The following is a 21,765-nucleotide window of genomic DNA, read 5'->3' as shown; positions in this document are numbered from 1 at the left end:
TTCCAAAATACAAGTAACGTTAAGTCTTGAAAGCCTTCATGTTTAATGTTTTTGGAAAGTAGTTTTGTGGCTACTTGTGTCAAGTCCTTCAAGTAATATTCACTGTGTTACATCAACATAGTCTCATGGCTGAAAATAAGAACAAGGCAACTAATTCAACTATGTAGCACTCTGTCCTTCAAATCTCAAAATAATTAACTAGGTTCTGACCCTCAGCTATCGGGCACTGTCCTCCTTTGCTTTAGAACTGTGCTTTGTAAAAGCACTTTCCCACGTAGATTACCAGTAATTTCTTCATTAAATCTCAATTATCAATAGCAATTTTTTAGGTCACTGTTAGTTCTTATGATTTTTTTTTCTGATTCCTGAGGCGCTGTATATTTATAATTACCATAAACTATGCAGAGAAGAATTTCAAGGAAGCATTAATCTGATTCACAGTTTAATTAGTGTGGAGCTAGTAAGAACAATAGATTTATCAAAACATTTTCAGTTTTACCAAGAAAGACCTGCTAATGAGCTATTTATAGCACACTTGTATCTATTTTTGTCACTAGTCTAAGGACTGACTTAGGACAAATGGGTTAAAAAACAGGAAATGTGGTTAAATAAGTGGGTAATCTCTCCAGAGAGTTTCCAGTTTGCCTACACGTTCACATTTTCTTCTGAATATACTCTCAAAACAACACCAAGTACAGTACCTTGAAATCCATCTCCGTTTAAAGGAGGGAATGTTTCCAGCAATAGCAGGAAGTGGCCTAGTGAAAAATTTTACATTCTTGGTTGAATTCAAATGAGGTTCTGGAGTCCCTGTCTGTAAGTGGGTTTTTTCCACTTTAATAACATTGGAACAGTTGCATGACATTTCAGTTGGTTCAGGTGTATCATATGAATCCATTTAAGTCTGTCTACACTGTATCTTTGATTCTAGACTGGTTTTAAATAATTACTTTCCTCCAATTTTACCCTTTCTTTTACATGGGACTGTATTTATTTGTTAATATACTATGCACATACTTTTTTAAAATATACATATAATCATGTTTGGAGGTAGTAAAAATAGTGTTATTAATCAGACTGCATAAATCTTGCCATGAAGTAAGGAGTTTACTGAACATAATGATGTCCATTCTCTTAAGGGGTGGTGTCCGTATTTCTTTCTTTGGGCAAATCAGAAGCAATAACTAAATGAAAGGCATTCTTTGCACCGCTTGTTATTTGTTTTTTGACAGCTACTAATGATTAGCTTCTTTTAAAATAAACTTGAAAATGATTTGTGAGTCAAAATGAGAGGGAATATAATAAATTTGAAAAAGCTGCTTAAGTAGTGGTAAAGGTTATGACCTGGTGGAGTAGTTCTATTTGTAGAGCTACTGCCAGATATAAGTGTTCTGCTCTACAGACAGTTTTCTAAACAAAAACAGGTCTACAGACAGTTTTCTAAAAATGTTTTTGTCCAGGGCAAACAACAAAGCGTAATACCAAATACATTTTTAGTAATTAGAAAGAAACAAGCAGACTTGTCTATCTACCTTAATTTAGAAGACAGGCCACTGGTTGTACCAGTATTTGAAGCTGATTTCCTTTCAACCGTCTTTGAAGGGAGAAACCTGTGTGCTGTTGTAAAGAGTGGAGGTGAGCTGCTTTGTTATGTCCATGGGGAAATTCCAAGTCACGTCTCTACTTTTTTTTTTTTTACTTTTTTTAAAACATCTGCAAGGTGTCAGGTTAGATGATATCACTGTGTGGGTGGGGGTGCTTCAGTAAAATAGCATGACATACTCATGTACCAGTGCTGTAGTTCATGAAAGGCTTGTGTCTGCAAACAAGTTAGGTTTCTGTCTGTTCCACGGTTAGGAGACTATCTTGAAAGGTATAGGCTTCTTGGAAATTAAAACACTGTTTTTCTAAATGAGGTATTGTATTCACTATAGTAATTGCAAATAGTAGCTAGCTTTTAAAATTATTTTACAGAAACATTAAATAATTTAGGGCATTTTCTGATGAGGTAAATACAGTTTGTTGTTCTAGAAACATGCAAAGTTTTCATTCATAATGGAATTTTCATTACTTTGCTTAATTCCTAAGTGTGAATTAAACAGACTGTCAGTCACATTAAATTTTCCCTAATTATAAATGTTAGATTTCTAAATAGTTTGGGGGGACAACACCTTTATTGAAATACATTTCATGTAGCCTCAGACATGCTCTTGGTCCTCATGGGTAGCAGGTGACATCCTCTTCTTTCATGTCATCCTGGGTGCTTAATTCTAAATCCAAATTGCTTGTTGTGGGTTTTTCTCAAATCCAAGCTAAATGCTCTGAAAGAGTCAATAAATAAATTTATTTCACATAGTTTCACAATACCAACATAATGCAAAACATTTTTTGCTATGCATACCTCATAGTTATGTAGCCTGAGTCTCTGAAATATTTTACGTGTAAGGTATAAGTCATGTTTATTTGGAATGCTGCATACTAAAAATAAAAGTATTTTGGTGTTCACTTTAATTTTCACTTTTAGTCTGTGCTGCTTTCTCGTTCATTTCTTGGGTTAAGATAGTTGATAGATAGAGTTTCATCATGTTCAGGCAGTCATCTGTATGGGAAACCTAGAGTTAGTCTATAGATCTCTTAAAATAAAATTTGTTTACCAAGGCATGTCTGCACAGGTACTTATTTTTTTTAAATTCTTCTAGCAATTTCTGCATGCAGACAGTACTGACTACTCTGCTGACCTGCTGTGACCTCAGACAATGTTTCACTTTTTAGTGCCTCTTCCCCCTCCCACCCATTCTGTTTTACCTGTTTATATTTTTAGTTTTCAAAAAGAGATTACTTGATTTTAGTCGGAAGTTATGGGTTAGGTTAAATTGAAAAGTGAAATTCTGTGGTGTGTGTTGGGCAGTGGGGCAGCTTGGTTTGTCAGCAGGCATCCATCTAACCTTGAAATCCCCGAGTAGGCTGCGTGGGGCAGGACGGTGCTCACTTGGTGTATTGCATAGCCCAGTCTGCCTTTCCAAGAGCTGCAGAAATACAAATAGGCTGCCATCCCACAGGGTGTCCTGCTAGCCCATAGTTTTGCTTTTGTAACATGAGTTTCATGGAGGAGAAAATGTCCTGACCACACTAGAAATCATGCTAGAATAACTGTAGTTAGAGCTGGTAAATACTGCTATTGCTTCAGCTGCAGTGCAGCCAGAACCTAGAGGAAATTTAACAGTTAAAATCAGACTGTTTAAAGAAGTTACATAGCTTTGTGGATACCATTCATTAGTTTCTTTTTTAATGTGCACTGCACAGCACTGATTAACGACTTGCAGTAGATGTGTGCAGTTTTTTTTCCAGCAGTTTCATATAGCAGATTAAAAATTTAGAGAAGAGCTGCAAGAGTTTTAACTGACATACAGTTCAAAATACTTTGTGTGTGACTTGCTGTGGAGTATGGTACTATATATCTGAAGCTTGGAGGTGAATATTTCCAATATCAATTCAGTTAAATCTGGCGATAGGGTGTAATGTAACTGAAAAGAATATATACATGAAATAATTTAAAAAGCAGGTGCCTTCCTTGGAACAGAGCAGACGAAATTACAATTTTTTTTTCTATTTGTTCTCTAAATTTGCTATCAGCATAGCAAATGAAACATCTAGGAACAATCAAGTATTGGTGCTGTTCAGCTAGGTATGAAAAATACTAATCTCTTTGGATTACCAAATTGTTGTTATTTTTGAGGAAAGTTTTTATTAAAAAGTAATCAGGCAAAAAAAGGTTTTCAGACTGATTGACTGTTCCTGGCATAACTCCCCAAACAGAACAATAAATTGTAAAAATATTGCATACAATTGGATGGGTTTAAAATTTGAAATTTCAAACTCCCAGGCATCAATTTTCCTAGCTCTAACCAAGTCATGTTCAAGCCTCAAGGCCCACAATTTAGTGCTCTTTTTTCAGAGGCGCTAAGAAACTTTGCTACCACCAGCAGCAGTTACTTGCCCATGCAAGTACTGGCCTCCTACAGAGGCCAAAATGCTCTCTGTTGTTTCCTAAATTGGTGGCTCTGTGCCTACCAAAGACTCATTTCTGTTTCAGTCCCTCAGAGCTTAGGTTTCTAATAAGACAGTCAACTCAGTTTTGAAACAGGACTGGTAGCTTGGTCAATGTACGAAGAACCATTCATTCCTCTTTCATGAATCCTTTGCTTTCGTTGCTTTTTAAAAAAAAAAAAAATAATTTGAGTGATAGTTGTCAGACTGTAGAACTTCCTGTGGATGACTTTTCTAACCCTTCCACATAAGAGCAGCAGTTCTTAATGTTCCTGCCAGATTTTTATTTGACTGTGAATTTACCCGAGAACTTTTTTCTTTTGACCCTTCATAGCCTCTCATCCTCATGTCTGGTGTGGTTTACTGCCAATGAGCAAAGGCACCTGCTGACGCCACCTGCTTTTTCTAAACAGTTATGTGCTTTTATCTTCCCCTCCTCCTTTTTGCACAACAGGCAAGGTGAAAGGCTGGTTTAGTGAGAGGCAGTAGCAAGGTTAGCTTCCCAGTTGTTCATCTCAAATGACGTTCCAGTCTCACAACAGTTAAAGTATGTTGAACCTAAGCTGCCTGGGTTAAAATTTCCTGTGTGTTTCAGTTGTCCTAGCTGAACTTCAGGTCATTGTTTGAACTCTTGAGTCTGTGGAAGATGTAAAAATGTTTGACACTCATATCCTCTCTATGAAGTTACTCTAGAAGGACCGGGAACATTTGAAGACTTGTGCTGGCTTCTAGCACAGAAAAAGCATCTCGATGAGTTCAGTTTTACTGTGTGTGCGACTTTTGCTCTATTTTTTGCTCTATTTGTGCATGCAAGTTTTTGTAGCCTCTCTGTGTCTTAAAATTACGCATAATGTATTGCAGTTCCAGCTTCTGCATGCTTATTCAGTCACTTTGGAGGTTTCGTAGTAGAACGCTGTCATCTAAGTACTTAGGGGAAACATAGCTCTGAGAACTACATGTGGGACAACTGGTAGCACTATGCCATCTGAAGATCTCCTGAATGACTCCTGCATTGGCAAGCTAGAAGTTTAGTTTCCGTTACTCCTCAGAACCACAAATCTTTTTCCCTTCTGCTTTTCCCATAGTTCACACAGTCATCCTTACTGCAGCTTTACAGTATGGTTAAATTGCTTGTAAATGTAGACTTTCTGACAAATTTAATTTGTAAGAAAAAAAAAAAAGTAATAGGTGATGTAAACTAGAAATTAAATTTAATGGATAATCTTGTTAGGTGTCTCACCAGTAAAAAGTACAGTGGAGGGCCCAAAATTGGAAGCTGCTATTTTAAAGTTTGTCAGCCATTGTGATAGTTGATGGCTGAAACTGTCCTTCATTTTTGTGTCTTAAGTCTTCCCATCCATTTTTCTTTAGAGCAGTACTGGGGCTTTGTAAGTGGCAGCTAGAATTCCAGCAAGTCGGAGTTTTTGGTGTTAAGAATAGAGTGGGAGTGGAATGCATTTATGCTGTAACAGAATAATAACATTTTCCTGAGAGAAATTGTAAGGGCTTGTTGAGACTTTCTTTAACACATTTCTGTCAGAAGCTATGGAAAGGCATTGTATTTGTGCTTTAGTATGCTAAATAAGAGGTATTTTAGACTTAAGAATGTTATGTTTCACTTGATTAGCCTAATAGTTGCAACCTACAGTTATATGGTGCATTAGCTTTCAGTGCTGTATAATAGGACTGGCAGCATGGTGTCCCAAAAAACTGTAATTGCGTGGGCTGCTGAGCAGTCATAGAGAAAGCTGCACAAAAATTCTATTCTAGACAGAATTTTTTCATTTTGAAATTAATTTCACAACAAATTCACAGTTGGATGCCACTGCTTGTATTTCCAGTGAATCATACTCAAAAAAAAGTAGTACTTTGCTTCACCAAAGCCTGCCACAAACAGTGCAGTGATATAAATCAGAAATTGGATATTTTTTAATTGTAATTTTTCAAAATATAGTACAGTTCTTAACTATGCCTGCAGGTCCTGACATTCAGATATGTTTGGTTTTGTCTCCACATGCAAAAATGAAAATCCTTTACAAATAAGACAGAAAGAAGGGCTGGGGGGAAATACCCTTTTTATTTATGCTCTATTCATGATAAGAAGCTGACTCCCTGACAGCAACGGTTGTCACAACACCACATATTTAATAGCAAACCTGTTACACTGTTATCTTTAATTTCCAGTCTAAGTTCTACTGATGGTCAATTCATTTATACCTTTCTTTCTTGTGTCAGTATTGTTCTTCAGCTTAGCTAGTTCTCCCTTCTCTCCCTGTCTGGTTCCACTTACTGGCATTTTTGGAGTACAACTGCATCTTCATTCTGTCTTTGCTTTGTTTAGCTTACCAATACAAGGTCTTTTAGACTATTAGGTGCTGCAATTAAGGCAACTACAGTTTCATATATACAGACTGCCTCTAAATTGCATAGCTTTCCAGAGTTTGTGCCGAATTATCTGCTCTTAAATTGCAAAATGTGTCTAAGAAACTGAGGAAATACTTGAGCTGGTGCTGAGCCCCCTGATCCTGCAATTATAGCAGGACTAGACCTGCTTTGAAAGGTCAGGAACACCTAATTAGAACTACTGGGATCGCAAGAAATAACCTCCTTTAAGGTCTCAGTTCACCCATTTGTCCTTATATGATGAAGATAAAATATGTCTGCTTATGCCCTTTCACTGAGGTTTAACGATTTTATCGTACAGCTGGCATGAGCTAGCAATATGCAGCACTAAGCTACTGGCATTTCATTTTTACCATAGGTTCCATCTCAATTCCATTTAGTCAATTCATTCTGAGTTCTTCAGTTAGAAAACATAAATGACCGTTTTAGATCTTAGCTGTGCACCACCAGACAATGGTATTTAACACCTGGTGCTAATGTTGCTGACATTGGTATTTCATGCTTGTAGAAATAACAGTACCTGATTATGGTAACTCAGTGACTGACTCTTTAAGAAATATGTTATGTAAGGTCTCCACAGACATGGCTGATAGGCAACTTTTACTAGCATAGTCAAAAGTTGCTTAACTTGGGTGCTCTTGGCAGCAGACAGCATTAGCAGCTCCTATCCTGAGCCAAGTTGCATGAACGCATGAGAAGAGGCACACTACCTCAGGAGCTTAGATGGGATGGGTGGGAAATGAGGATTCTTCCTTGGAACCACATCACCCTGTTACACAACCCACCCACTTTGATCTCTATACTTTCCAGGTTTTCACCTGCCCCCTGCAGTCCCCTCTCTGTACTTTCATTATGGCTCCCCAGCCGTACCAGGGCTTGAGCGAGATCCTTCATTAGAGAACAATCAGTTGGGGCAAAGAAACGCTGCTCAGTTCACGAGTGAAATTTTGATTGACTAATGAACATGCTCTGGCTGTGCTCAGGCATCCATAGAGAAGGGAGACCATCAAAGTCTTAATCTTGTGCAGCATTTGTGCAAAAGTAAAAACACAGTTTCCACATGAAAGATCCTACTGTTGCAAGATGACACTGGTAGGCAGCCAAAAGCTGAATACCGCATAGGTTTGCAGACCAAGATCAACACCTTGCACCCTGAGGTGTACTGCAAACCAGCTCCCAAATTTGCCCTGTACCTCTTGATGTGATTTGCATACCACCGTTTCAGTGCCTGCTCAAGTTGTATTTGTTTGTGGGACGTGATACAGATTTTGGCCTCTGTGATAGGAAGCCTGCAGAGGATTTAAACTGGGGCAGAGTGAAGTAGAAGAAGGAAAACAATAGAAGAGGAAAAAGGAAGGGGGTGTTGCATTTCCACATATACCTGTGATCTTCTGGTGTGGTTCAAGTAGTGGCGTGTAGCATTCTTACTTTGTTTTGCCGGTTACAGGGGAGGAGAAAAAAAGTCAGTTTCATAAAATTTCTGGTATTGCTCTATTCCTCTCTCCCTTCTTTGTTGCAAAAAAATTACTAAGATAAAAAAATTATAAGCTTGCAACCTAGTATACTGTGCTGTTTGACTTGTTGGTTTATTTTAATTAAGAGTGACTGAGATTTTTCAAGGAACAGAATAAAGATAGCAAGAAAAGGCATTACAGGTGTTTTGGAATGTGTGGGAAAAGACTTGTATTTTTCTTTACCTTTTTCATCTGCATCTCTTCCAAAGTGAAAATAGAACATTCCTTCTAAAAAGATCTTGGTTTGTATGTTTAGAAACCAAACTGCTTTTAGTGAGAGCAGTAAAATCTTTGATGCTTGCCTCTTCTCTATGAATTTTGAAACAGAGACTGTCTTGATACACAGGCCTAGGTGCAGAGCTCAGCTATGTCTCTCCCTCCACTTCCCCCAAGCACCCTTGCTTCCAACAGGAGACCCATGATGCCTTCCAGGAAGCACCCTCCAATCTAAACTCCAGGCTGCATCACATCGCGCAGCGTAGCTGCAGGCAATGAAAGTGTTCGTACCTCATACAAGGGGATCCTGTTGTCCTTTCGTCCTACTCTTATAAAATGTTTGTCCATAATTGTCTAAGTAAGAAAGATCTTGAGGCGAGTTGTGGGGCCAGTGGTTAGAAAATACAGGCACAACTGAGATGGCAGTTGTGAGACATGAGACTATTCTCCCATCGAATAATGCAGTTTGATCTCAGCTAACTCCTTTTTAAAGCTATTTTTTTGTAGCAGGATTAAGTTGCTGCATTAGTGTTATCTGAGGAAAGGTGGAGAAAGATGAACTGATTAAAGGTTCACTTTGTAACTTTTATAACAGCAGCCTTCATCACACTGTGTTCTCTGAGGTGTGTGGTCTCACCAGTCTTTGTCCATGATTCTGATCTTTTACTGTCGATTGAATATACTGAAGGGAGTGACGGAGTCATTGCACTTTCTCTGATTTATGCTAGAGCAATTGAAATCAGAAGTTGAGGTTATGTGGATCGGTAACCCTCTCTCATTACTTTGTGTTGTACTTCCAACATTTACACATACTTTAATTAAATGCTTTCCAATTTGCCTTTGCCTACAAAGTGAAGTGCCCAGAACAGCAAATGGGGCAATTTTAGACTTTTGCCTATTTTAGATCTTACACAACTGGAGTCCAGGTCTGGGAAGCTACTCCAGAATTACAGCAGCGTAGGGGACTAAGAGCCTGTAATAACTGAAGCTTACCCTGCTGGATGTCCTTCTGGTTAGAATTTCCTTTTTAGTATAAGTTGACAAACATTTCATATGCTTGGTAAAGAAAATGCTTATTTGACTTCTCCACCCTCCCGAAGAGGAAATTTCTACTATGAGTAATATCTTCTGAACCACTTTCACAGAAATAAGAGTCCTTGCTATTTCTATCTATAATAATAATTTACAGTCAGAGAAGCTGATAATGTAGTATGATCTTCTTGAAGACTTGTACAAACAATACCCCTTGCCTTCTCTGTTTCTATAGAATTTACTAAGCTGTAGTGCATGTTCTGTGCCATGGTATGCATATTCTAGGAAGACATTCAGAATTTATTTTTTAGTAATGCTAGGTTTTATTAAATGGCAAAGTTGGTGAAATTAGGTTGCCAGAGGAGAAGAAGAATACTGAAACAGGAACCTGCTGGCTTTTTTAACCTTCTGCTGTAAGGAAATGTGCCTTTCTCCATTTGATTTGAAAAAGGAAATAGACTGTTGGTGTGGCTATGGAACTTTCTCTTTCTGCCTCTGATTGCAAAAGTCTTAGTGAAAGAATGAAAAGAAAAAGTACAGTACTGAACAGTAGAATATTATGGCTTTGAGACAACAGAATGAAAGTAATTAATTGTGCTGTTTGTTTTGTTTCAGGTGTCAGAAACTATTTGAAAGAAGCCTTAGTGAATATCATTGCTGTGCATGCAGAGGTGAGAAAAACTTCAGATTTTTTTCATGCTTTCATTGATATAAACAGTTTCAGTGTACTTTGCATGGTAAATCCTGGCTTTCATCACCCATGAAAACTATACCTCTGTTGAAGTGTCCTCATTACAGATCTAAGTGCTTTGGGTTAGGTTTAGCCAACCAAGTATGCAACTGCTAACTTTTTTAAGGGCAGGAGGAGATGAACAGTTCCTGTTTATCCTCCGTAACACTCCATTACACCTTTTTGTTTCCGCTGTCTGATGAAGAGGAAAGCCAAAGTCTAAAGCTCAATTCTTCCCTTTTCATGCAGATTAAAAAGAGAGAGAGATGATGCTCACTTTCTCTGATCATTTTCCACAACATAGGAAAATGAGCTTGTGCTTCACTTTGGAAGAAATGTTCAACATATGCCACTTGGAGTGCAAAGGCAATATATGTCATTCTTGTATACAGGATAAAAGATGGAAACCTAAAACCAGAAAGTTTTATAGTCTCTGTACAGCACAAATTGTGTTTGAAATACTTAGGTAGGTAATGGCTTATGATAGGGAGTGCATATTAAAATTAAAATATTATTATTAAAATAATATGCTTGCAGAGCTACAGTTATTTGGCCTTTTGAAATAATATGCAGGAATTTTCTATAGTCCTTTAAATCACAGCCTCTGTTCTACATCCTCCTTCCTTCTAATCATCAAGAGTGTTATCAGATTACTATTGCTCCTGGTACAAGCATTGGTAATAATATCACTCTTCCCTTTCAAAATATACCACAAGTATGGCTGCTCTGCCTTTTCCATCTACTTAAAATCTGAGTTTCACTTGAGGTTTTTGTTTATTTTATTCCCCCTTAAATTACAAGGATTCATATAAATTAAAATATTTTTCAGAAACTTTAAATATCACTTGCAATATTTCTTACTCAATTTCAGTATTTACTTATAGCAGTTTTCACAGAAGCATTGCTCATTTTACCAAATGCTTCCAAACGAGGGAATAAGCAATATCAAAAATATATACCAACATGACGTTAATTTTTTATGTTGCTTTTCAGTGTAATGGAAATTAATAAAAATGAAAATGAGAGGTTTTGCTTTAAAAAAAATCAAAGGCATTTGTGACTTATTGAGCTAATCCTGTAAACATGCATACTTATCAAACTGCTGAAGCAGAAAGGTGCACTGCCTTGCTGACTTCATTGAGACACATACTGATTTCAGCCCAAATAGTCTTGCCTTATAAATTTCTAGATATGAAATATTACAGAAATATGAAATGTGTCAAGATGAAACTCCCATTTCCACTATTCTCTGGTGAAATTCTGTAAGCTGGGTCAGATTTAAGTTTTTAGCAAGGCTGCAAGTTTCTGTAGTTTGAAACAGCAAAAATTAACTATCAGCTGAACAGCGAGCATGGACTGAAGAGGAAAGAAAATTATTTCTCTACCTTTGAATTCAAATTTAAGTGAAATCAGAATAAGGGCTTCTTATTGCAAATTTGTGATGATTCACCATTGCTAAGAATTTTTTTTCCTGGATTCTGTATAGTAACTTCAAGAGTGCTCATTGTGGGCACATCTTATTCTCTTCTCAGTAGAAGATTTTTTGGTGTGTTCCTGGTATGTTTGTGTTGAATTGCTCAGCAATATTTGCTTCTGAATAAGTTGACCCCTTCCCAAATCATTACTGGTTGGGGTTTTTTTTATTTCTTACCGTACAGCTAAGTATGTCACTTAGCTTTTGTGTGTTAAAACAGGCTGCATGTTTGAATTAGCAATGATAACAGCTGATAGCTGTGGTCAGTGTACTTAGCCTATGGTGCAGACCTGCATTTTGGAATGGTTGGCTTTATGGGATCCCTGATACATAAATCATTACTTAAATCACTGAAAACTGTAGGAATCTTGCATTCTGTCCACACGCACACACCCCTTACTTTTGCACACATGAATATCTTCTGTCAATTACTACATTGCCTTGTCAGACATGAGATCTAAACTTCACATAAAGCAAAGGTATTCTAGCAATAAATCATTCCACTACTTTTAATTTTTTAGATCATTTTAAAGCAGAGATTGAGGGAACAAAGTGTTTTAAAACTATGCAGTTAATTTGACTTCTTGCACCATTCCAGTCATGTCATCTTCAGTTCCTTGTGTCATCATCTCCCCCAACCCTGCACAGGTTTAGTGCAGCTTTTTCATCACCTTTAAGTCTTGACACAAGTTTGGTCTGTCTAACCTATAATCTCACTTCCTCCTGTATTCCAACCTCTTGGCCTGCATTTTCTCCAATTTTGTGTAGAAAATTTTTTTTTTCAATTCACCAACAATTTCTCGCTTCCTTAAAGCTCCCTTTAAGGAAGATTGGTTTCTTCACACTTTCCTTCAGGCAAGTGTTTAGATCCTTCAGATCTAATGTTTATTTTTGTGTTGCTGTTGTGTTGCAGTTGCTATTCTGAACCTCAGATGGAGGATCCAAGTACCACTTTAAAAAGTTATACAAATAAGCAGTTAAAAAATGGTCTTGATGCGTGGAAAAAACAGTAAGGTGTAGTGTTTTTGCCAGGGAACTGATAAATGGCAGCGATAGAAGAATCTAAAAGAAAATCCATTATGCCACCATACTCTCAAATCCTTTCAAAGGCTTATCTCTGCCACAGAGCATAAAGACACTAGCCATTTGACAGTGTTCAAATATAAAAGATTCTAGAAGAAATAGCAAAATATGTGGGTAAAAAGTGGCTGATTGTGTAATCGGGTTAGTCAGTCACACAACCCTGAATAAAGGTGCTATCTACAAAACAGCAGTCTACATAAAGCCACCTGACTACCTGCATCCATCAGCTGAGAGCACATATTTTGAAGTCTAGCTAATTTTAGGCATTGCAAGAAATCTGTCATTATCACATATCATATAGCTAACGTTGCTGTTAACAGAGGTGATTGATCAAAGCATGGGGCAAGCATCAAAAGAAATCCTTCATGTCCCACTTGGTTTTGAATTTTTGGTTTTTTGTCTATTGATAAAAATGAAGTGGTCCTTTCAATCAAAGTGTTTAATGCTTTTTACTAAAATGTTACTGTAGAAAATATTTCTGTTAATATAGCTATTGTGCTCATGATTCTTCATTCATAAAAATCAGGTGTTTACCATTTCCAAAGACTTAGTTCCTCGGGTAATGTCAAGGGTTGTAGAAGCAGTCTCTGAAGAACTGAGTCGACTGATGCAGTGTGTTTCATCCTTCAGCAAAAATGGAGCTTTACAGGTACCTGAATGCTTTGTACTGTCAAACATCTAACTCTAGAAAACTGAAAATAACAGAGAGAGGTATAATCTGTGTATTTGTTGGATTTATTGGAGCAGTGAAAGCAAGGAGATAAAAAGGATTAGTATACAACCTATTTCAGATTTATGGATACATATCCTTTGGGATACTGGTTCTTGGGTTTGATTATGTTTTAGTATTGTCTTTGTGTCTGAGTGCATAAAAGGTTACCTATATCCTAAGAGATAAAAAGCATCATAATGGTATCTGTTTGAAATGTTGTTAAATACTGTCATTGGCCTGTCATCAAAAAAATTACTTTAAAAGAAAAAACAATTTTGTGATACTTTGAAATTTTAAAATCTTGAAAATACCATGTGGTAGGATCTTGCAAGTCTTTGCAAAACTAGTCACTTGTCTCACACTATTTCTGCATTAGCACTTTGTTGCAGCAAGGCTAGAACAGATAAGCTTAGACTGCCTTCTACATATATGACTGGGTTGGTAGCTGTAATTGCTATTGGATAAGTTTTAAAGGGCTCTAAGAAAAAAATCCTTTTTAGAAAAAATCCCTTTGAGTCAATGATTGCTATGGCTGTAACAGGCAAGAGCAGCAAACTCCCAGTTTTCATTGTACATGACAGCATTCTTGCGTTATGGTGAGAAAATAATTATCCAATTGCAAGCCTTGTTTTCCAGTTGCTGGTAGTAATTGCATTGGACGGAGAATTCATGTAGGAAGATCACAGCCAAATAAGATTGACTGCCTATTTAAAACCAAATCAATGAACACCAACAAAGCTATCCATATATAATTTTTGTTTGACTAGACAACCCACCATTTGAACTTGCTGCCTAAACCCATAATTGAAAGTGTTTTCTCTCCCTGTTTTAAAGTTGTCACTCATGGTCTTTTTCTGTTCCTCTGAACGTAGAAAATCCTGTCTGGCAGACAGTAGCGGTGTGAGTGTGATCTGAGCCCAGTTAGACTGATCAAAAAATACCCATTCCTAAAGAGAAACCTGAATCTATATTCCCATATCCCATGACCCATAGTTTTGCAGGGTTTGCCCTTCCGCCATGTTTATTTAGGCTATGGTACTAATGTGACGCTTCCTCGCTGTGACCCTTCCCCATCGGTGCTGCTACCCCCTAAAATGTAGGTAAGACACCAGAATCTTATGTGTAGGACTTCAAAAAGTCCAAGGCTGTTCAGCTTGGAGCACCATACAAAAAGAGGTGAAACATTCTGTGACAAGAAGAGCATTTCTTATGAGTATAAAATTGGTGGGTGGCTATGTCGTCTTTTGTGCCAGAAAGTTCTGACATTAAAAAAACATAAATCTCAGCTGGCTTACTACCTAGGGGAGAGATGAGGGGAAAACCAAAGCCTTTCATTAGAACTAGAATTAGATGTCTGTGTTGCATTATAAAAAGTTTTGTTTCAGAAGATTAATGTCATGTTAGTTGGGTCTAAATGTAGATCAGTTTCAGTAATGGCAAAGAGGATTAAATTTTATCTTTATGATGAACAAGAATGGAATATGAATTTGGATGAAGTTCACTTTATATTTTTTAATTAAATTACTTAAAGTATTGGTCACGTGCAGAATGTTTCTATTTCGTATAAAACCTGTGATGATAATGATTGCTTTTCAAAGCCTAAAGGACAATCTGTGAAAATTGTTTAATCTTTTGAGTTCATTTTCCACCATAGTTTTCCTAGGTAAAAATTAATGCCTAGACACACAGTAGAGTGCAGGATTAGAATCCCCAAGCTTGTGTGCCCACCAGGTGCCAGACAAGAAGCAGAGCACAACCATTCTACTTCCTCATCTGATGGAAAAAAAATAAATTCAACAGGAAAACCAAGAATAAAATGTGTATTGACAGATTTTTGTACTCTTGTGTTTCCTTCCTCCCTGGCCAAGCCATGCTGTGACAAGTTAAGCTCACTGTATTTAATTTTTAAAAACAAAACAAAACAAAACAAAAAAAAACCCAACAAAAACAAATTAAGGTTGCATCCTTCTATCTTTCTGTCACAGTACAGAAAAGATGGAACAGAATTGAAGATTTATTACTGGTACTGAGAGACAAACGAATGTCTTTAGACTGCTGCATAGTGACCGTACAAACAGTTTGACTTGAATCAAAAGTATGAAGTTGTTCCTTTTAGTGGTCTCCTGACATAACAGCATGGCAACACAAAATACAGGAAACAGACTGTTAAAAGACAAGGGTGCTTACAACTGCAGTGTGCAATAATATTTGCCTCTAAAAAAGACGAAACTTTGGGATACTGGTATTCACTTGATGAAAGGACACTGTGTCATTGTTTCAATATCTGTATTTTTGTCTTCAGGCAAGACTTGAAATCTGTGCGTTGAGAGATACTGTGGCCATATACCTAACACCTGAAAGCAAGTAAGATGTACTGTAATGTCTGTTTTTTCAGTGTAATGGAATCCTTGGTAAACATGCAAAAGCACATGATGTCAATTAAGGATTAAGAAATTTTGCTTCAAATAGAATATGTGATATACTAGGTAAATATACGAAAAACAGATTACTAGCAAAGTTTTATCAGGTGAAAGAAAATAATTACTCTTTTTTGTTTTTTACTTGAATATTTAGACACAAACTAGTATTAGCCACTCCAAAAAACATTTAAAAAAAAAAAAAGTACAGCTTGCTGAGGAAAATGATGCTAAAGCAAGACAAAAGCAGATGTCACTGAATTTTATGCAGTTTTTCACAGCAGTCTCACAAAGCACATGGCAAAGAACCTGCCAGACAGGTCAGAGAGGCTACAGAACTGGACACTGGCAGGATCCCCTTACAGGGATATGGAGAATTATGGCTCTTCACAAGCTTGTACAATACCCTACTCCTGCTCCACACACCTAATCAGGGAAAGTGAACTCAGCTTCACATTGTCTCTTAGAATGAAAGCCTTCAAAAGGCTTTCAGCAATTTTATCATTTCTCAGTGAGGTCCAAGACCAAAGATAAATAGTGTGGGACACACTCACACATTAATATAAAGGGAGAAAGAAAAGCATTAGCAGCATCAGTGGTTGATGCAGTCAAGGCATGTAAAAACAGATTATGATAGCTGTCAGCAGTTTTGAGTAAAGCTGATTGATTGAAATTTCTGGGTGATTATGTTGGGGATTGGATATGAGCACGTTCATTCATTATGTTAATTACCTACACTTCTGTTAGGATTGACATCACATGTTCCCACAGGTGGCAATTTGGTCATCTTAGCTAATCAACATTTTTTAGGAGACACTGCAGGGCTTGAGGGCCTAATATGTCTTCATAGTTTCATAAATAGTATCCTATGGTGTCACTGCATTCCATTTCAAAAGACTATTTTCATGTCTGATAGTGATGACAACCTCTAAATGAAAACTACTTGGCACTGGCTCAAACTGGGTAAAATGGAAGTGGCATTGCCTCTAACCAGCATAGGGGCAAAGCACAGTGAACCCTGGAAGCTGGAGCTTCATAGATGCCTGTTTGTTCCTGGACTTGTCACTAGCAGTAGCTGCCACAAGTCGTCATACTGATCTTTTGCTGACAAGATTATACCTATTGTGCAGGTCCTGCATTGTTCCCTGCACTTCTCTTCCACATCCATTGCCCAGAGAGGGGTGGAAACCCCATCTTTGGAGTTACTCAGAACTTGACTGGATAATGCCCCAAGAAACCTCCTCTAACCTCGAAGTTGCCCCTACTTTAAGAGGGGGATTGGACCTGAAGACCTCCAGCAGTCCCTTACAACCTATATTATTCTATGAATCTGTTACCTCAATGCAAACCTACTGTAATTATCTCTGTAGGGGAGAATGCAGTGACCTGTCTACTGAGCACAGAAAGCCAAAATCAGTGTTTTATCTGTGCTGCATGCTCTGATGGTCACTTAGTTTGAGGCAGAAGGCAGGCTGGCAATTATCTGTAATTCTTGAAGAGTCCAGGATGTTAAGCACAGTCCTAAATGGGCTGCTGATTTAACGTTTCCTGTTGATTAGGAGTGTCAACAGACCTGCTTGAACCCATGATCGCCTTATGTTCAATTTGCACATGAATGTCAGGTCTCAAGTTAATATTTTGTCTATTTATTGAAATAAGAATGGATAAAATATCGCATATATCCATGGAATTTATAGAGAGAAACTGAATGCTGAGACTTGTACCAGTGGAATAGGAGTATTCTTGTTTTCCTTGCAGCTCAAGCTTTAAGCAAGCTTTGGAAGCCTTGCCTCAGCTCTCAAGTGGAACTGACAAAAAGTGAGTATAATGCACCTTCTTGTCTCCTTTCTGATCTCTGGAGCCATTGCTTTTTACTCTTCTCTAAGAACTTTGTTATAAGAGGGTTAATGTTCACTGTATTTGACCCTTCTGAAGAGCAGAAGCCTCTTTGGACAGGGTTAAGAATAAGCTAAGTCCTTGTTCATCATGGCCTATTAAATTACACAGAAGAGCTGATGGCTTTGTGGCACATCCCTCTTGCCCATCCTGCTCTTATCAGTTCAATGTAGCTTTGTGTTTATTTTGTAATTTCAGTCTATTTTAACCTTCCTTGTTAATCTTAAAGTTTCTGTGAGGTCCGTTGTCTTACTGAATCTAGCAGCAGCAAAAAAAAAAAAAAGGCCAAGGACCAAACTCCAAGCTTTTGCCAGCTGATATATGGAGAACTCTCAAAACTGGCCTGTTTCATTTTAAAAACAAATAAGCAGGGTCTGTTGGTCATTCTGAACATCAGGAGGAGTAGTTTTGGGTTCCTCCTTCCCCACCATAGCAACCTTTGACAACCAAGCTGCTTTGCTGCATCCAACCTAGTATTTGGTAGTCTGTTTTACAAGCGTAGCTTAATAAAGAACAGTGTGGTAAAACTAGGATGGATTTGTAATGAGTATATTTGTATAAGTATAGATGTTTTGAACTTGCGATTGGTATTATGGTACTTTCAGGAACTGAACTGCATCAAATCAGTTTGCACTAAACAGAATTTAGAATATTTTGTAGACACATGAAGAGACTGTTTGTGCAGCCCGTGGTCTGCAGACAGTGCCTTCTTCCAGATGTCCTGTCTATTTATTCAGACCTACTCCTCTCTAGCCACAACAAGTCTCAAGATACCTCCTTGCCTTACTTAGCTCTTATGCTTTATTAAAGATAAGAATCAGTTTTGAGTAAGGAGAGTTCTTTCAACTCAGACTTTCCGAAACACCTGTAGAAGTGATTTTTTTTTTTTTTTTTTTACTTAGTCACAAGCATTTGAGCTTCATGGAACAGATGTGAATCGAGAACTGCATCATTTTTACATCTGCCTCAGAGTTCTGAGCCCTAGACAGTGCAAAACTTGTTCTGTTTCCCAGGTCATTACACCATAATTGTCATCGTTCTAGGCAGCTCACTGTAATCTACATGTGTTTGTGTAAAATAAAACACATCTGTGCACTGATTTAGACTTGTTAATTTCTGTTCATTCACAGTATTTACTATGATACTAAATTGTGAATGTGGCCATAGTCATCTTCCAGAGGACCTGCTGAAGAAGCAGATCCTGATTTTGTGGTTCAAGTTGTTGTTCTTGGGTTTGGGTTTTTTTAACATACAGTATAATTTCATCTGTTACTGGCTGTTGAATAATCACAGTTTGCCAAAAAGTTGAGGTGATACAAGTCTGCCCTATCTAGCTTGTTTTTGAAATAGAGCAAAAAGTTCAGAGAACACATTCTTCCCTAGAAGATGGGAAAAATAACACACACGTGCAAGACTGTAAAACTTCATAATGAATCTCCGCTGTTAACAATAAATATCTCCTACAACAGAGCCATCAGCACCCTTGGTCCTATACCTGTAGTTTGTAGAATATAATAAATTTTATCCACTGCACCAAGTACCTTCTTGGCAGATACGTAGATGTAAACAAACCATTGTTATGCTCCAAAATGAACTCATACAGAGTTTGTTATCTAAGAAGGACAAAAACACATGGTTGCCAGTGTTTCTCCTAGAACAGTCATACCATCATGACAACCATGATGCTTAAGAGAAATCAATGAAAGACCTTCCAAAAACAAGTCTGAGAACTGAAATTCACAATTCAGCTGCGCGCGAAGGCCATAGCCTTGATAAGGTATACTGCTTTTATGGTACATAGTCTGGCAGTTCCTGGATTTTTGTTTCAGAAGTATCTTACAGCGTGCTCTACCAGTCCTTTTGTCATTGTTTTGCAAATATGTTTCTCTCAAGATGATGATCTTTATCTGGAAGGAAAGCTATATGAAGGGCTATTTTATCACCTTGATAAAATCTCTGTGGCTAAGTCCTCCTCTGGCCACAGATCATCCTGACATATTGGTATACTTTTAAATATCTGTAGTATTCAGATATTTGAATAGATCAAATTTTAGACCTGTTATTTAAGCAGACAATGTACTTGAAGTCACAGACAGAGTAGCCCAAACTTTTGGCAATTGTTCCCTTTTCAGAATCTGCCAAAGTTGTAACTGTTTTCTTTTTACAGGTTACTAGAAGAGTTACTAAACAAATTTAAAAGCAGCATGCACTTGCAGCTGACCTGTTTTCAAGCTTCTTCGTCAGCAATGATGAAAACATAGACAATGACACAATGCAGGCAACTGCAAAGACAAACGTGCTTAAATGTCACCCGTTTTTTCTCTACTTGTGTTCCTTTGAAGACCCTGAAGAAAACAAAAGAAATTTCACTGAAAAAGAAATTGTGAGATACAACTCTGAGTAATGGTATGAGGTATCCTGCTGAGTGAGACTTCTGGTCATAAATACCTTGATAAAATGATTTTCTCTCTACTGTATCGCATTCTGTGGAAAGGATTAAGCCAGTTTTGTTTATATACACTCAGCTGTATGTTCATGAAGAAATATTCATTGGTGTGCTGCAATCTGTTTCATCTGTTAAAAATATATTGAAAGGTATTTTTAGCAAATGTCACCTTAAATTTGAGTATTACTCATGTTGATCAGTGTATTGATCTGTTACATCAGTATCCCTGTACATCTAGAAAGTGAGTGACTGGAAGACTCAACTTCTATAAACTACTGAGAAGTATGTAATAAACATTACTATGTACAGCTGACTAATAAGTGTTCAGATACAATATGGAGAAAGACACTGCTTCTTTTGCATTTAATAATTATCACTTTTTTTTCTGCTATCATCTACAGTTTTAGTGGTTCTAAGTCTGATTTCTTGGGAGGCTTTTATTTTCTTTCTACTTTTTTAATTAAAGAAATTTCTCCCTTCTGTTGGAATATTGATGGTAACATTCACATTTGTAGTAAGCTCTCCTTTTACTGGCAATTAACAGAAAAGCGCTTCAAGTTTATAAGATTAGTAGAAGTCTTTTTAAAAAGTGTTCAAATGAAATGTTCTTTGGTGTTATGGAGCAGAATAGTTAATAGCCTCTCGCATAGTCAGAAGTAAAGAGGAGCACAATATGTCATTGGTTTTGCTGCTTCCTTCTTATTGTCTTTCCTTGTTCTTACAGGCTTACTACCACTGTCTTCCTCTTCCCTCTTGTCAGTCAGTCCTCTTTTCACCACCAGTTGTTGAATTTGTGCGGAGGGGAATAGGGATTCTGGAGGAAAGAACAACTTTGCTGCCATTAAGATATAGTTACACAAATGTCAAGAACCATCTTCCCAACAGGGAAGATGTGACACTGACTTTCATTTTGGGACTTGATATAAGATGCAGGAAACAATAATATAGAGCAACTGATAGAAAATGGCCTTGTTTTGGGGGGTGAGGAGTGGGTTTAACTTTATAACAGAAATCATGACTTGCAAGTAAGTCATGCAGTAATAATGTATTACTTTCTGTAGTAATGTATTCTTTCTGTATTTACAGTCACTTTGAGTGGGACTTTTCAGAAACAGTGCACTGAGTTTTCAAACAATTTTTTAATGGCAGCTTTTTTCTTTTGCCAGTTCAGTTATGTGCTTTAAAAATAGTGTACAGTTCCTGTAACATGAAATACTGAAGCAACAGTTTGATGCACATGTATTTACTCGTAAAAAAAATTGTGTGTAGTAGTAGTAGCATGTTGAATGGAAGCTTGAAACTTCAAATATATGTCACTATTGGCTTTCAGGGAAAATTGTTAAAACACCTGGAGCAAAGTTTTGTTAAATGTTGTTCATTTTAAGCTGGTCACAGTCTCATCTGCTGGTATTAACTGAAACAGTCATCCAGTTAGCTCAATCTGTAAAGGATTTTGCTTCAGAATAATAAAATATTAAGAGAGATGGTCATAAGCTCTTCCTGAATTCCTCACTTTCCAAGAAATGTAAATTTAGCTAGTCTACATTTTCTACATTTATATGTATTGAAAACATTTTATCATCTGTACCAGATTAATATATATTCAGTCGTCTCTGTTGTAACATCTTTCTCTTACTCATCTTCTGTTACAACAGCTTGTTGCTCATCTTTAAAACCTGAAATCAGATGTTTGTGTTTAGTTGCCTTTCTCAGGTAACACTTCAGAACATGTCATTGAGAGCAAACAAGAGAATAATGTGTAATGGATCGAAGTATTACTTGAATTCAACCTGAT

The 21,765-nt window shown here is 37.2% G+C and overlaps 1 protein-coding gene across 2 annotated transcripts in view; it reads left to right on the top strand.

Annotated features, from left to right (window-relative positions):
* The window catches only part of EXOC2 (exocyst complex component 2), a 132,442-nt gene extending 110,979 nt beyond the window's left edge, over positions 1–21,463 (top strand). For both annotated transcript variants that reach the window (XM_074873226.1, XM_074873237.1), the window contains 5 exons: positions 9,828–9,883; positions 13,026–13,148; positions 15,514–15,575; positions 17,387–17,446; positions 19,692–21,463. In XM_074873226.1, the coding sequence (XP_074729327.1) occupies positions 9,828–9,883; positions 13,026–13,148; positions 15,514–15,575; positions 17,387–17,446; positions 19,692–19,785 (395 nt within the window). In that variant the 3' untranslated portion in view covers positions 19,786–21,463. The remainder of the gene's footprint in view (positions 1–9,827; positions 9,884–13,025; positions 13,149–15,513; positions 15,576–17,386; positions 17,447–19,691) is intronic.
* Positions 21,464–21,765: the final 302 nt, after the last annotated feature.

This window comes from Strix uralensis, chromosome 1 (genome assembly GCF_047716275.1).
Source record: "Strix uralensis isolate ZFMK-TIS-50842 chromosome 1, bStrUra1, whole genome shotgun sequence".
Classification (NCBI taxonomy): Eukaryota; Metazoa; Chordata; class Aves; order Strigiformes; family Strigidae; genus Strix; species Strix uralensis.
Note: the sequence above shows the minus strand (reverse complement) of the source record. Positions and strands in the feature narration are given on the sequence as shown.